General features: G+C 30.8%; 1 protein-coding gene across 3 annotated transcripts; it reads left to right on the top strand.

Annotated features, from left to right (window-relative positions):
* Positions 1-2703: 2703 nt before the first annotated feature.
* Positions 2704-4557, top strand: LOC7460206 (basic leucine zipper 23). Of its 3 annotated transcripts, none has more exons than XM_024596317.2 (2): positions 2704-2955; positions 3462-4557. In XM_024596317.2, exon 2 carries the CDS (start codon positions 3583-3585, stop codon positions 4294-4296), a length of 714 nt encoding a protein of 237 aa, XP_024452085.1. In that variant the 5' UTR covers positions 2704-2955; positions 3462-3582; the 3' UTR covers positions 4297-4557. The 3 variants fall into 3 exon arrangements, with proteins under 3 accessions (XP_024452085.1, XP_024452087.1, XP_024452086.1); XM_024596319.2 differs by having other exon boundaries at positions 2706-2955; positions 3590-4557; XM_024596318.2 differs by having other exon boundaries at positions 2707-2955; positions 3577-4557.
* Positions 4558-16051: the final 11494 nt, after the last annotated feature.

Genomic DNA, 16051 nt, shown 5'->3' with positions numbered 1-16051 from the left:
CCGTTGCTGATTGTAAATATTCATCAATCAGCAACGGATAATCCATTGCTGATTCACAAAACCAGCAACGGATTTTCCGTTGCTAATTTTAGCAACGGAAAATCCGTTGCTGATTGTAAGCAACGGAATTTTCGTTGCTGCAAAATCAGCAACGAACAAATCTGTTGCTAAAAAATCAACAATGACAAATCTACATCTGATATTTGTCATTGCTGATTTCGTTACTAAATTGTTTTAGCAACGAATTTTAATGTTATTTGTAAAGGAATAGTTAGTTTCTAATTACTATATTTTTTAGTAGTGAAAGATAAAATGATAGAAATCTGTCCATGATGATCTCCACAAATTACCCTCATGCTTGTTTTCTTAGATTTAAATCAACAAGGATGGATCTCTGGTCTCTTGTACTCGAGATTGAGACTGTTTTGCATTTTCATGCTTCGGGGGCCTGAGGTCCCTTTCCCACTATACCCATCTCTGTCGACACCAAGCCCATGGATGACATGTTTTGAGCCAATGGACCATTTGGGAATCATTGTAGAGTGGCCATTTTCATACTTTTCTTGATAAAATAAGATAACAAAACTACTATCTGCCTCTAGATTCTTGAGTAATTAACAACTAACTACCTAAAAGAAAATCATTGTGATCTGTTCTTCTAAAGTTTTTTTCAATTAACTCCCTAAATTTTATTTTATTTTTTGCAATCGACTATTTATTCTAGAAATGGTTTGATAGAAAGAATTCGCCTATCTTGATTCTTCTTCAACAGCAGGGTTAATTCAGGCCTTAAATACTATAAAAGTTTAGGAATTGATTGAAATAACACTAAATCCCAAGAGATTTATTGTAATTAAACTTAACAAAAATTCTCCGATAAAATTTGGGATATTTGCTAATAAATCTTGTTAACTAAGCTGCTATGAAATATCAGATTGAGATGAAAATAAAAGTTAAGTGAATATAAGGAAAATAATCTCCGATAACAACACCAAATTAAAGCTATGATCAGCTTCTTTTTACATATAAAAAAAATTACTCACATACTCAGATAACCTTTTTTAACTGGATTGGCAATTTTTCTTTCTTTCCAGATAAAATTGGGATATATATATATATATATATATATAGAGTTTTTTGGATTATTTTTTAACAGAGACAAAGTCTTTTCTTAATTAAATTTCAAAATTCGTGTTGATATTTATATTTGATGTGTTTAGTAATGCGGTGTACAATGTTTTTCAATTAAAAATGTATGTATTTTTATAATTTTTTATTTTTAAAATCAGAAAACATTAAAATCATCAAAAAAACATTTAAAAAATCAATTTGATATTTTTTCAAATAAAATATTTAAAAAAATAGTTTGAATACCATTACCAAACAAACACTTTGAATGTGTCTTTAAAATTATAAAGAATTTAATTTCTCTTAATACGTTAATTATTTAAAAACATTCATTATAGTAGAATAATAAAATATCTAAATTACAGTAGAATAATAAAATATCTAAATTGTTGATGTATTTATGAAATATTTCTTATTCACATTTATTATTTTTTTAATAACTCGAGGGAAAATGGGAATACATGCAAGCAGGGGCGGAGGTATGTTGAGGGCTAGGGTGGGTTTTAGCCCAGGTCAAAATTTTATCAATAATTTTTTATTAGTTTTATGTTAAAAAAATTTGTAATTCTTGATTGAGTTATCAAAAAATTCTGAAACTTTACATGAAACCTTCTAATATGATGCTTTAGCTTGAGTTAAAATTTCAGAATTTTTTGAGAAATTCAGAAATTTAATGAAAAATCACAATTTAACTAGTTTTACGTTATTGGACGTAATTTTCAATCCGACCATCAGATTAAGCTGAAATTTTATGAGGGATCTTAAAATATATTGAATAAAATCTGATTAAAATTTTAGGATGAACGGAGCTTGATAGTGCTAACAAAAAAAAATCATCAAATAAAAGCAAAATGACTCATTAAGAGTAAAATGATTATTTGCCATTAAAAAATAAAACAAATCAGCTTTTTTTTTTTTTATAAGTTGTCGACTGGGTAGAAGCATAATAGAAAAAGAAAGAAAAGAAAAGGTTAGAGAGAAATAGAGAAAAGTAAGGCAAAAACATAAAAAAAATCCAAGAAAAAAAATAAGAAAAGTAAAAGAATAACTTTGTAAACTTACAAAGTCCAACTTAAAAAACATTAATATAAAAAAGAATCAAGTGAAGGAAGGAGGAATTGAGAGAGGGAAAAAATTTAATTACTTTGTTTTCCAGTTGACATAGGATTGTTATTTTATCCCGGTTGAGGGGTTGTTACAATATCGATTCAGATTCGATTATAGATGAATTATATTTCATAAAATATCGAAGGATATAACTTTAATAGTGAGTTTATTTTTACTTTCACTTCAATTTTATGTACTTTTAAATTTATTTTTTAATATTTTTGGTAGTGTATTTAAATTAAAACTTTACTGTTAACTTTAAAAATTCATGTATATAAGTTAATAATTAATTTTAAAAAATATTTATATATTTATTTAATAGCCCAGGGCAGAAAAAATTCATGATTCCGCCTTTGCATGCAAGAATCACAAATTGCTGAATATATAATGTAGCTCTCTAAAATATTAAGTAAGGAGCAATGACTTTGGGAATGGAAAAAATTAATCGAAAATTGTTGTTACAACGAAAATGACACCGAACTATCCATCAATCTCAACATTCTTTGAAATTCATTACATTTCTCAATTCTTTATGTTTGTGCAGCTCAATTTGTGTCCACAAGATAACAGGGCAGTTGTCAATCAACCAATGAATGGACAAAGTGGGAAAAAACTATTTGCCGTTAGACAAATTCTACGCAAGTTGACAAACAAAATGGAAGCATGGAGAAGAACATGAGAAATGCTTCTTGTTACTCTCGGAATCTTCACTTAGATCAGGTAATAACTCTCCATCTCTCTCTAACACAGTTTCTTGCTTTTATTGATATTCTTGCACTGTAAAATCATGTTCTTTATGTGCTACCACTTGTCCATTTGAAGCTTAAGATTATTGGATTCTCTTCTGTTGTTGAATGATTTCAATGTCAATATCTTTTCTTTATGCTTTATTTTATATTCTTGTAAAGAATCTCCATCTGGGTTTTCTTTAAATTGGTGAAAGAAAGCTACTTTTTTCGTTGGGTTGAATTCACCCTCCAAAGTTTTTTACTGAGTTTGGGGTTTGATTCTGCGTATTGGTTTGAATGTTAAAAGGGTTGTTCAATTTTTTGGTGACTATGACAATTTAGGTTGTGGAAAGCTATAATGTTATGTTCTGTGTATGGACTCTGCCTTTGCATATATTCTTAAGGTGGTAGTAATCATGCAAATTGCAATCCCGCTTTTATGTTACAAGTTGGTGATTTTAGTTTATTATAAGCTTAAGTTGTTCGATTTTGCGTTAGGTTTATTGCTTTGTTAGAGCAGTAGAGGTGATTGATCAAAGAAAAGTTGGATATTTTGGTCTTGCTGATTTCCTATTTTTTGAGGTGTCTGACTGAAAGTACATGTTGTTTGGAGGAATGAATGAAAGATTATAGAATGGATGATGGGGAGGTAGAGCTTTCGGATCATGTTTTGTTACCGGATCCCGGTACTTCTGGAAGTTTGCAGTGTTCTGGGTCTGTGGATTCACTTCTTGATGAATTATTGAAGAATACGAGAACGTGTACTCACACTCACACTTGCAACCCTCATGGCCCCGATGCAATCCATACACATACATGCTACCACACACACACCCAAGTCATTGCTTCTGAAGAAGATGATAACCCAGACAATAGAGAGCATTCAAGAAAAAGGCCAGCAGGAAATAGGGAAGCAGTTCGAAAGTATAGGGAAAAGAAGAAGGCGCATACGGCTTACTTAGAAGAGGAAGTAAAGAAATTGCATTTGTTGAACCAGCAGCTGGTGAGGAAAATACAACGGCAGGCAATTCTTGAAGCCGAGGTTTCGAGGCTAAGAAGCATTCTGGTGGACCTGAGGGGAAAGATCGACACTGAGTTGGGTGTTTTTCCATTCCAAAACCATTGCAACACCACCACTGTTTTGAAGGAAGGTGAGTGTGGAGCGCAGTCCACTGGTGGGCTAATGAATCTACAGTGTCAGGCAGATTTAGCATGCTTCCATACCCCTACAATAGTAAATTGTCAAGCTAACACAAATAATACGGCAAATGCTGAAGGGCATGCAATGGACATGGTGGAAGCCTTCCTGCCATCTGCCTCTCAAGCTCATTAACTAGAGGGAAAGACAATATCTGTAAGCTCTTCAGCTCTTTTGATCTTACTGCATCAAGATATGTTGAAGTTGGGAATAATGATCGTGTATACTAATAAGGATATAGGACTTAGAATGTTGAGTGCCACACAGAGTTGTATATACGTGTTGCGCTTAATACAACTTCAGCCAAAAAGGACTATTACCATCTTTTGTTTTGATTGTCTGAATAGATTGTATGATGAATTAGATTGCAAATATTACTTTCCTGTTCTCTCTTAATGATGGCGCAAAGATGTGGAAAAGTTTTTATTAGTTTACTCCTCTTGGTAGAAATAGTCATCGTCCATTGGCTGAAATAACTATAGCTTGATTCAGTTTCTGCTTGTTTTGCTATTGAAAATATCTATTTTGATTAGTGTTCTATACATTTGTGGAATTTTTCTGCTAGTGTGGAACTTGATCTATGCTTAAGACCTTAAACAATTGCCACAAAGAACTCTCCGTTTTGGATTTTGAAGTGGTAGCTAGACACGCCAGGGACGGTCATTCTATTTACGTACATGCTTTATTGCAACATTTAACTACTCCATTCTGTGATTTCCACATTGTGAATCTGTGATGGTTGTGAAAATGGTATATGCATGCTTGCTTTGTACCTTCCTTCACATCTCTTTTAGTCTCCCCTTCAAAAAGTTAGTGCTTTTATCTGATTTCAATCTCTGTCATCTTGTTTCATCCACACCAACTTTCCTTTGCTTTTTTCTATTTTTTGCTTCTCTCTTGGTCTGTTCTTTAGTAAGTTTGAATGGTTGAAGTAAAATTGTACAGGTAGTTAATAGAGCATGCTCCCCGATTGCTATGATGCAGAGGCTGGCATCCTCCGCTTGATGAAATGAGTGAGACATTTAGCATCATTATACATGTCCACAGTAATTCATAACAAATGCAGTAGAAGTTTAAAACTAAGCCCCTGGATCCCACATTTACTTGCATGGAGAATTAGATCAAAATCTGCAAGAACAGCTACTCTTTTGCGCTAGGGTACCTACTGATTCAACACTAACTACAAAACCAAGTCACCAGTAAGATAAATGAAAGCTAATTCAAAATTGCGGCAACTGCAAAGCAGATATGAGGGTAGAGTAATGGCAGAGAGTGGGGAGAGCAATGGACGGTATTCTACTGTTCTAAATTTTAACTACATTCAACACTCAGAGGCTCACAGGGCTGAAATTCGGATGAAACAATGGACTATAGGTTTGACAGCCCACAAGGTTCAACTGTAAAGCTAGGCTAGTCCTAGGGCAAACCAGGATGGATGTTGGACTAGTTTCTTTGAGATGGGTCAGTTTCATCTGCACAAAATGGCCTTGTATAAGTTCACTTGGGAAAGGAAAACAACTTGGGCCGTTATCTATAGGTATGGAAGGGGATTCGAAGCAGATAGATAGAATCACAGATGGGATCAGAGCAGTGAATGGTACTATTTAATACCTGCACGATCTTGTCAGGTTTTAAAGATACCCTCGACGATCTTGTTTGTTGTTTCCTGATTAACAAAATGTCTGTGTAATGTTAAGGAACATGAGCAACTTGGTGGCGCCCTACTGCTAATTACTTAACCACTAACAAACTATTTGTAAAGACTTGAAGCAACATTAATAAACCCTAGGATCAGAGGTATCATCACCATCTCAGCAGACAAATGCACCAGTGCACAGTCACATCCACGAAGCCACATCTCCCTGTGACTTAATTCATGTATTGATTATTCATGTCTTTTTGACCCCACATGATATTCATTTCATGAAAATGCTTGTCCCATAAAAATCAGGTTAGACATTTTACATTATATGAAACTCAGAGGCACATGGGTTTTCCTGCCCCTCTTCCTTATCTTGTTCTTGGCTGTTTTTTTGTTTTTCACCAATTTGATCACTGTTCTTTTACCATATCTGTGCATGGTTGTCTGTTTCCTTTCCATGATTCAGTGCAGAGATTCTCCTTGCCGAAGTAGTTTGGTCCCAAACTTCTCAATGTAAAATCTCTCGCACTCGAATATTGATGCAATTTTTCAGTTCAAATATTAAAAAAAAAACCATTTAAAGAAATGTTAAACTTGAGGCTACTATCCCTAATACAAGCCTATCCATATCGTTTTGTGCACGCATAGAGGTGGTTATTGTTGAGCTATCAGCTAGGCTTACGGCCATTTAATTTCCTTAGCCAGCCGATTAGATAATGCTTTACTTATTCCAACTTTTAATTAGTGTACTCGTTTCATTAATAGTAGATGTGTTATTTTAGCATAGTTTGGTTACTGTTTTGAGATTAAAAAATTGAGACATTAAAAACAATAAAAATTAAATATAAAACTATTCTGAAAATATTTTTATTTTTGTTTGTCTTTTTAACTAAATATATTTTTATTCTTTTTTTTTTTATCTGTTACGAGATAATAAATAAACGTTATCTTAATGCTTGATAGGAGTTGAAACAACTAATGAAAACAGCGTATCAACAAATTAGCATTTGAGAAGAGGGGAGCACTATTAGCACTCGTCTTGTTGCTATCTATATTTTATAGCTTCCGAGAAATAGCCCAAATATTAAATAAATAAATAAAAACCATCCTTTCACAAACTTTTTTTTTTCTAATACTATTTTTTTTATTATTAACGTGAGTGTCCGGGTCAGCTTGTGTGTACCTTGACTAATCTCACGAGTCCTGAAATTAACGACCATGTAAGCTTCTAGTGGCCATCATTTAGCAACCACATGGGTCAAACTTGAGACAACATGAAGGATAAGCTACTTGGCTCCAAGTTTTTACCACTGCACCACCTATTAGATAGTTAAAGTATGTGCTCGTTAATAAATTTTATTTTGATAGGTTCTCCCTTACAATTTGATTCTTAAAAATGACTGTACACCAGTGAATAATATATAAAAATATATATTAGTCGAGTTGGATGCAAGCTATTCACTCCCATAAATAAAATATACACACACAAATGTGTCCACAATATTATAAAAAAAAAAAAGAAAAAAACATCCTTCTCACTTCTTTGATTACAGGCGGCGATTTAGTTTGGTTCCCTTTTTTTCTTTAATTTTAATCGTAGAAGGGGTTCCTCGTGAATTTTATGTTCATTCCCTTTTGTTGACCTTTTCAAACGCAAACTCTATCCCTGTCAATTCATAACATGGAAGGTGGGATATATAAGCCAAAACATGGCTTCAATATTTGGGCATTTTGTCGTCGAAGGAAAAGGAAAAGGAGGGCATGATTAAATATTTCTGCCTTGATCACTCGCTTATATAGCTGGATTAAAAAGGAACTTATACATGGTAATAGAGATGCATGAATCGAGCTGCGTTACAAAAAGTGTTGACAGTGAAAACAATGTGTATTTAATATTTTAGATTATCTGAAACACGATACTCTTTCTTGTCTCAAGAAATTTATCGATTTTTTTTATTATCTTGGAATTTCTCAAAACTATTGTTCTTTATTTATTTGATTTTTCTATTACATTCTTAATCCTTAATTGTAACTCGTTTTAAGCAAATATGTTTCTTTAATCCAACCACTCTTTTTTTTTTTATTAATGTCCAAAAGCAGGGTAATAATAGAAAATGATTAGAAAACATATCACATAACATGCAATTAATTGTATTTTCTTAATTTTATGTAAGAATTCAAATGGGAATAAAATTTGGATATACTTAGTTCGCTATGATCTATGATTTGTAGATCGGTAACGACAACAAAAAAACTAATAAGAAAAAATCTTGTTACGTTTTAAAGTGTTTTAAACGATGGTTAGTCGTGCAAAAAAATATAATATTTTTTATATGTCCAATTATAATTTAAAACATAAACAGTTGGCCGCGTAGATAAACACATAATTAACATATTGGCCGCAATACATATTCAAAATAAAGGTAATTGACTAAAAAAAAAACTTAAAAGGGTGGGTTTGTTAGAATACGACATGCCACCACATGGGAGATATAATTAACTTTGCCAAATTTGAGGTTTAATTTAAGGTGCTTGACAATGCGTCCTCTAGTGCTAGGTAGTAAGTCCAAGAATTTGAATAAATGGCACCGATTTGGCTTTATTTCTAATAAAGCAGATTGAAGAGATCTTCTTCGAGTTTCATTGTAGAGACGATGAGGCGTGTGTGAGCAAAACTTGAGTGTCTTTGCATCAAGATTTTGCCTCGTAGACTTGAAATAGGTTAGGAGCACAATTATTAATTAATTGCTTCACAAATGATTCTATTCTATTTTATATGATTTACACTACATTTTATTTTTCATTTTTAAAAACAACGATCATCTTAAGAGATTTAAAAGTCAAATAAAGGGATTTTAGAACCGAGAACGATACCACAGCAGTATCAATCAATAAAAAAAAATTAAATCATTTTATTTATAATGATAGGAGGGAAGCTTCTTTGCTCTCTCTCTCTCTCGGATGGCTACAATCAGTGAGGAGTAGGGTCAATAAAAGAAGCAGAAATCAATCATGCATGTCAAAAATTTGGCACCTCTTTTATGGGGCCTAGACACAAATATATATACATATATACTCGAACATTGGGGTAGTTGATAATAATCAAATTTATATTTCAAAATTATAAAGTAATTATTATATTTATATTTATTATGTGGACGGTACCGGTACCATCTCCCTTGTTATAAAGTTTTATTTTCCTGTGATCAATGAAATGGACGTTGTATGCGCATAGGACAAGTTTATTTGTCACTTTGATGATGATCTCCACTCACCCTTATACGGCCCTTCTTCTCATTTTCTATCATAGGCTATAATTAGTGGAATATGATCACATTTTTTCAATAGTTAGTTCCAAGTTAATTCTTGTTGGGTGAAAACTATATTGTGATTCTTTCTGATTGATACCATAAAATAATTGTTCAACTGTGCAAACTTTTTTTTTTTTACGATTAATTGAAAATATTTGAGATCCATTTTGAACGGAAAAAGTACATTTCTAGCTGAGAAATAATTTCATATTGTTCTTCGAAGTTCTTGTCCCTGTACTTTAAAAGAAAGATTTTAGAAAATAATATAAAATTATTTATTAAAGTTAATTTAACCTTTTAGATCAAGATCAAGATTGATTTTTTGCATGCTATGGTGATAACCAAATAATTTTTTGCATGATTGCATGGTATCACTAATCTCAGTCTTCTAAATAAATTAAATAAAACTTAGCATGAAGTAATGGTGTTTTTGTATAACTTTCGAGTACAAAACTCTTTTATTTAATAGGTATATTAGAGAACATAAAATTATTCTTTAAATTTCATTTAATATTTTAATTTTATAAACTAAGATCATAATTTTAATAAATAATAATATTTAATCAGCTTACAATTATCTTATATTAATATTTTATTTCTTTTAAAAATCTTGAGTTTGAATTAATATTATATGAACCTGTTTGTATTTTGTGTTTTAAAAGCGTTTTTGAATTTGCTTGAAATTAATATTATTTTAGTGTTTTCAAATTATTTTGATATACTGATGTGAAAAATAATTTTAAAAAATAAAAAATATATATTTTAATATATTTTTAAATAAAAAACTTTAAAAAACAGCAGCTAAAAATTAAAAAAAAAAAATTCTTTTCCCAAAATCAATTGATTGATTAATGATCCATTGCCACTGTCAATGGATCACTGATCCGCTCCCCGAGGCCAAAAACATCACAAATTTTCAAAATAGGAGCAGACACCGGCGTGGAAACTCGAAAAGAAAGGTTCCTACTCAGTTGAGAAATGGGGTCCCAACTCATTATTTCGTAACTTTTTGGAGCCGAAGAGAAAACTTCCTTGGAACAATTAGTTGGCACGCACCAGCCAGGGAGTCTTGGTGGCTAAACAAGATTCTTAACACTGTCTTGAATTTTTAATCTGTAAGTGAAGTTTCAACTAGAATTAAAAACTTAATCGGAAAAAAATTGTATTTATTAAGCTACAATGGTAATGGCAAGAAATATGCATTTTAGGATGCTTGCGAAATTAGGACCTGCATTATAAATTGAGAGCAGTTTTTTTTTTTTCTTCATAATATACGAGAAGATTTTATTAATACCTGCAATTGCGATAAAGATAATGGCCAAACTAGCCCGTAAAAAGGGAACAAGGCGGTTCCATGCAAGAAGAAAAGGGAGACATAAAAAGAAAACAAACATGAAATTAATGAGCTATATATATACTAGAAAGCATACAATGAACAAAACTGAAATGCCTTGTTGATTTGACCAAAGAAGTATCACAATTATTCCCATCTGAGCTTCCAAGCATGTTCATTCATGGGTAATGGTGGTTTCCTTCAACTGTTTTCAGCCAAAATACCAGGCCATGAAGAACCAGCTCAAAAACAATATTTCAATCAATAGAATCTTCCAAGAGCACCACTGAAAACTCATCCATTTTTTTCTAGTTTTCCATTGATTCACAATGCAAATATATAAATAACAAAGACATAAAAAGGAGGGAGGTGCAGAAATCTCATCCCACTCGCAAGAACCAAAAAAACAATAGCCTTTCTTTAGAATGAAAAGGGCAACTTTAGCACAAGATAATAGAAAGCAAATTCAAGGAGAAAAGAAAAAAGAAAGACGATGGTTTAATCTTTTCATGGCACGTGCAGAGAAACATGCAAATTGCAGAGGAGGTCCAGGAAAAATGTCTGGATGTTCGATGTTTTAAATTAAAACAGTAACCAAGATTTTAAGCATAAGACGGGATCTTTGTCTAGCAAGAGATTGAAAAATCAACCCCAATATAACTTAATTGTCCATGTTTTAAGTTTATATTTTAAAAATTATTAATTTGAGTTATTTCAAAGCTACTAAAACTTATATAATTGTTAAATTTAAAATCGTGAGGTTAATCAAAATATAACTATAATAATAATAATAAAAAAACCTTGAAAAAACAGTATCTCTCCATCATTAACAATCTCACAAATCAGTAAGTTGGTTGGGGACATAATTAAGATTAAAAGGCTTCCTGTTCCGGTAATGAAATCAATCTATTAAATGCAGAAATGTTACTCCTAAAAGATGTTAACTTCATTTTAATTATATATAATTAGTGTACTATGTTGTTGTCAGAATTTATTGACCAGTGATTTGATTTTTTTATAATAAAGTGGTTTTAGTCTTAATAATTATGCTGTTAGAAATTCAAATCACAAAACTTTCATTTTTTATGATTAAATTATAAAAATTAAATTCCAATAATTGCCTGCTATTTTAAGATTCTTATTAATTATCCATATAATATACATTAAGTATGATTTGAAGCTTGGATAATCATAATTATGATGGATTAGTGGCAAAAACAAGGTCTTTAGAGGCACTCTTCCGTGATCGGTTTTTGGGGAATAGTTGGATTTAAACATGGTAAAAAATTACTTGCAATTAATGCACAATTGACCGAGGGACAGGACCAAGAGCACGTAGTCTTCAAGATAGTTTTTTTTTTTTTTAATCTAAACTAAAATTAAACTACTAGTAAAATGTGTTCAACCCATGACCCAACTAGCTTCTTGTGGTTTTACAAGCAATTTTGATAAATGTGCACATTAAACCATAGGCTGCTCAATTCCCGTCGTGAATTTAGGATAACGTACTGGTTCCTTAGCCTGTTAGACATGGCTCGATCACCTACCATGTGTGTCTTCAATTAATTAAAGCCGCTGTTTCAAATTACCTTGGGTGGAGTAAAATTTAATTTATTTATTTAAATTAAATATTTTTTTATTTTTAAATTATTTTAATGCAGTGATGTTAAAAATACTTTTTAAAAAATATTATTTTAAAAAAAAATTAAATAAAAAATACTTTAAAAAATAATCATTATTATATTTCTAGTCACCTAAATTGATACTGCTTGAGATTGTCAGCTTCTTGTCTCTGCTCTTGTGTCTAGTAGTGTTATTGAATTTATATTTTGCTTCAATTATAATTTTAAAAATATTTATTTAATTAATACGTACAACAATTTTACATAAATTTTAAAATTTCCATGTTAACATTTTAATTATAGAAAAAATATAATTTGTAATTTTTTTAAAAATTATTTTTTCAAAAAATCAAATATAAAAACTAATAAAATAAGCTGCACGCACTTGGAATCCAATCCACAAACGAAAGCCTTTTTCTGTTATCATCAGTGTGGTCCTAGCAACGAGCTGCTCCTTTTCTCTTTTTCTTTTTCTTTTATCTTTGTGCGACTGCCAGGCCATCTCTTTCTTGAAGCATTTGGGGCAATGTGCTCGGAATATCCTTTTGATCTTTCCTTTTTTTTCATCATTTTTTTTTATAACAAGAGTGCGAATTAAACTTCTTTTTTTCACTCTACAATAAATATTTTTTTCCACTCGACAAAAAAAAAAATCCTCATACAAGTTTGAGTACATGGCCTGTAATGATACAGTAATAACTCCTCGACAATTCTTGAATGATCAATTAATATCTTGAAAATGACTAAATTTACCTCCATAACTATGTTCAGTGTTCACGGTGAAAGCTACATGAAAAGAGCAACGCATTTTATATTGTTGTTAATGTTAACATCAACATTTTAGTCGTTGTCAATCTCAACACATCAGTCATAATTGTTCATGCCACCACCTCTCAACAGGAGGAGTGCCTGAGCTAGATTTCAAAAACCTTCAGAAGGGGATGTTGCGGAGAATCTAAGGTAATTTGGATATCAAATTTCAAGAGAATATCAATTTTTTGTTAATCTAAAATCAAAATAATATAAAAAATCAATTTTAATATTACCACATCAAAATAATATAAAAAATTAATTTAAAGCAAAACAATAAATGAAAAATTAGTTTTTTTAAAAATACTTTTAAAATACAAAATAAATATACTCTAAATTTTAATTTCCAGGAATGAGAAGTGTTAGTGTTTGTCTGGCTTAGAATGATGGCAGTCATGACTTTCATTGCGAATATGATCATTTGTGCAAAAACACTCACTTCCTTTAGGAAAAGGTAAAACGAGAGATCATTATTTAGTGATTTTTCATAACTTTTGATTTTTTAAATTTTTTTTCGTTTTATTTTGATTATGAATTTTTTTTAGATTTTTTTATTTTTTTAATATATTAATATAAAAATTATAAAAATAATATCATTTTAATTTTTAAAAAGTAGCATACATCACATCACTCAACATACCCTTAATGTTTTGCTTCAATTTAATGCCCCGAGAAGAGTTTGAATGAAGCTCTACTAACTTTGAATTATTTAAAAGAAATTCAGAACAAGTTTTGGTCAAATTAAACAAACCATAAATTAATTCATCAAATAATCAAATTTAATCAAGTCAAATTACATTTAATTTCACTTAAATATAGTGTAAAACATATTTTGGGTCGACCAATTATTGATTTGACACACATACTGGTTTTAATAACAATTTTTGAAAGTGAAATCATAGTACTTCGTCGTGGAAACTCAATAGATTTCTTTTTTCTCATGAATGCCATACTTTTTAGTCCCACGATTTGTGATTCACCACCACCTCTCTGAAATTAACTGCTCATTCCCCTTTCTCTCATCTTTATTCACACATCATTCGGGTAAGTAAATTTCTAAAAAGTTGCAATAAAAGTGACCAAGGTCTGTGCTGTGAATGATAGCAGGTTAGTCGCTTGCTGAAATTGCAATGGAGAGAGAGAGAGAGAGAGAGAGAGAGAGAGAGAGAGGAAAGGTCGAGAGATTCAGTAGTATCATCTATTTATTTCGTGGGGACATGTTAAAAACGACAACTGATGGAAGAGGTGATGGGGCATGCAAGAGCCTCTGCCCCCTCTTCAAATACAGATACAAATACCAAAACCTTTTTCTTATTTTCTGTCATCATAATAATAGTTTATTTTGTATTTTCTTAACATTTTTTTTAATCATTTAAAACATGCATTGTATATTTGATTATCGATGCATATGTCAAGATCTATATTATTATATAGAACACCCTATAAGAATCTTGAAGAGTCTCAGCAAATTAATAGTTATGGTTTTTTTTTTAATTCAAACTAGTTATTCTAAATATTTTCATGACATAGTTTGTTTAGAATTGCGATAATTTTTTATTTTTATAAATTTAAAGATAGTGATTGAACTTAATGCGAGTTTTTTAATTTCGGATTAACTTTCAAACATCACCATTAAATTAAATTAAATCTATATCTATACTATGATCGAAGACAAGTAATCTACGTGAAGATTAAAAATTTATAGGAAGTCTCATATCTCATAACCTAATCAAAGATTTACCTCATTTTTCTAGTCATCATTCAAATCCTTAAAGTAAAATATCTTGAATATGACAATGATTATATTTCAGCATGGTCTAATGATTGCACTAGGGCTTTAAGCAAGAGATGGTGTGATAATTCATACACATGACACGTTGTTGCAAAGCAAGGATTCTTGACGAGGATTCCAAGCCCAATGAAAACAAGTAGCTCAATTAGCTAGATTTGGCAATCCTAGTAGTGGTGCTAGAAAGAGATGAAACTTCCTAATTATTACTACCATTTCATCAATTTATAGATGCTAAGACTTAGTGCGAATCAATTGTTACTGTTATTGTAATGTTTTCATCATTAACTTTTGATTATAATCTCTGCATACTAAACATTTAAATAATTAACTTCAAATAAATTCAACTAATAAGATAATCTTTCCACTTGAAGAGTCACTCTACCATGTCTCCCCCTCTCCTCTATTTCTAGATATTATACAATCATAATCATAATCACCAATGTTTCCATGCATATAAAATATTTTTTTTTCTATTATGTATATGTTTTTTTTTCTTGTATATCTCCCTTCAATATTTTTCTAGCAGAATTTTAGATCCTTGGTGAAGTTTTGTAATAATCAATAAAACTCAATTATTATATATATATAAAAACCCAATTAGATGACTTGCTCATGGAAGGATAAGAGAGAGGGGAGCATATGCTGGTGGGGTGTGACCAAATACCCCTCAAATGATGCATCTAGGGAATGAAGCAAAACAAAGCAAAATTCTCAGGAAGGAAAAGAATAATGATATAATTAAATTGATTGAGTTATATGGAGTTTATATTTTTATTTTTTTAAATATAGTCAAAGCTAGGTTTTATATTGATTGAATTCCAAATCAACATCAGATTAGTGAGTCAAGCTAATTTTGTTGCTTGTTTAATATTGTGATGTAAAGTATTTTTTAAAAATAAATTTTTACTTTAAAATTCATTAAAATATTTTTTTTTTATTTTTAACATTAATTTAATATTTTTAAATAAAACCCATTAAAAAATTAAAATTATTATACCCTCGATTACTCATTTAATAACTCTAAAAACAACTATCATCCTAGGAGAAAAAAAATAAAAAACAAGAAGGGTAAGTAAGAATGATGACTTCACAAGCAGTAGTAATTGATTGAGGAGATGCATTGACTCTACCATCTCCTCTCCAAGAACACACACCCAAAACATATTATGAATCAATCAAAAAGACAATAAAGGCAAAAACAACAGTGGTCACTTTCCAATCACACCACACATGGTGATCATCTCAAAAAGGTCCCACAAAAGATACCCATCAGCGCGTATGATACACAATCTATATCTTCAAGTGGGCAATCAAGAAACCAAAAAAAAAAAAAAACCCCTAAAAAATCTTCTTTAAAAAGAAAAAGAGTTTTGTGTTGTG

This window comes from Populus trichocarpa, chromosome 3 (genome assembly GCF_000002775.5).
Source record: "Populus trichocarpa isolate Nisqually-1 chromosome 3, P.trichocarpa_v4.1, whole genome shotgun sequence".
Classification (NCBI taxonomy): domain Eukaryota; kingdom Viridiplantae; phylum Streptophyta; class Magnoliopsida; order Malpighiales; family Salicaceae; genus Populus; species Populus trichocarpa.
This window is presented reverse-complemented; position numbering and strand designations above follow the sequence as displayed.

Excerpts from the sequence above, each read along its gene's own strand:
- LOC7460206 (XM_024596317.2), top strand. The coding sequence starts at position 3,583 with ATGAAAGATTATAGAATGGATGATGGGGAGGTAGAGCTTTCGGATCAT.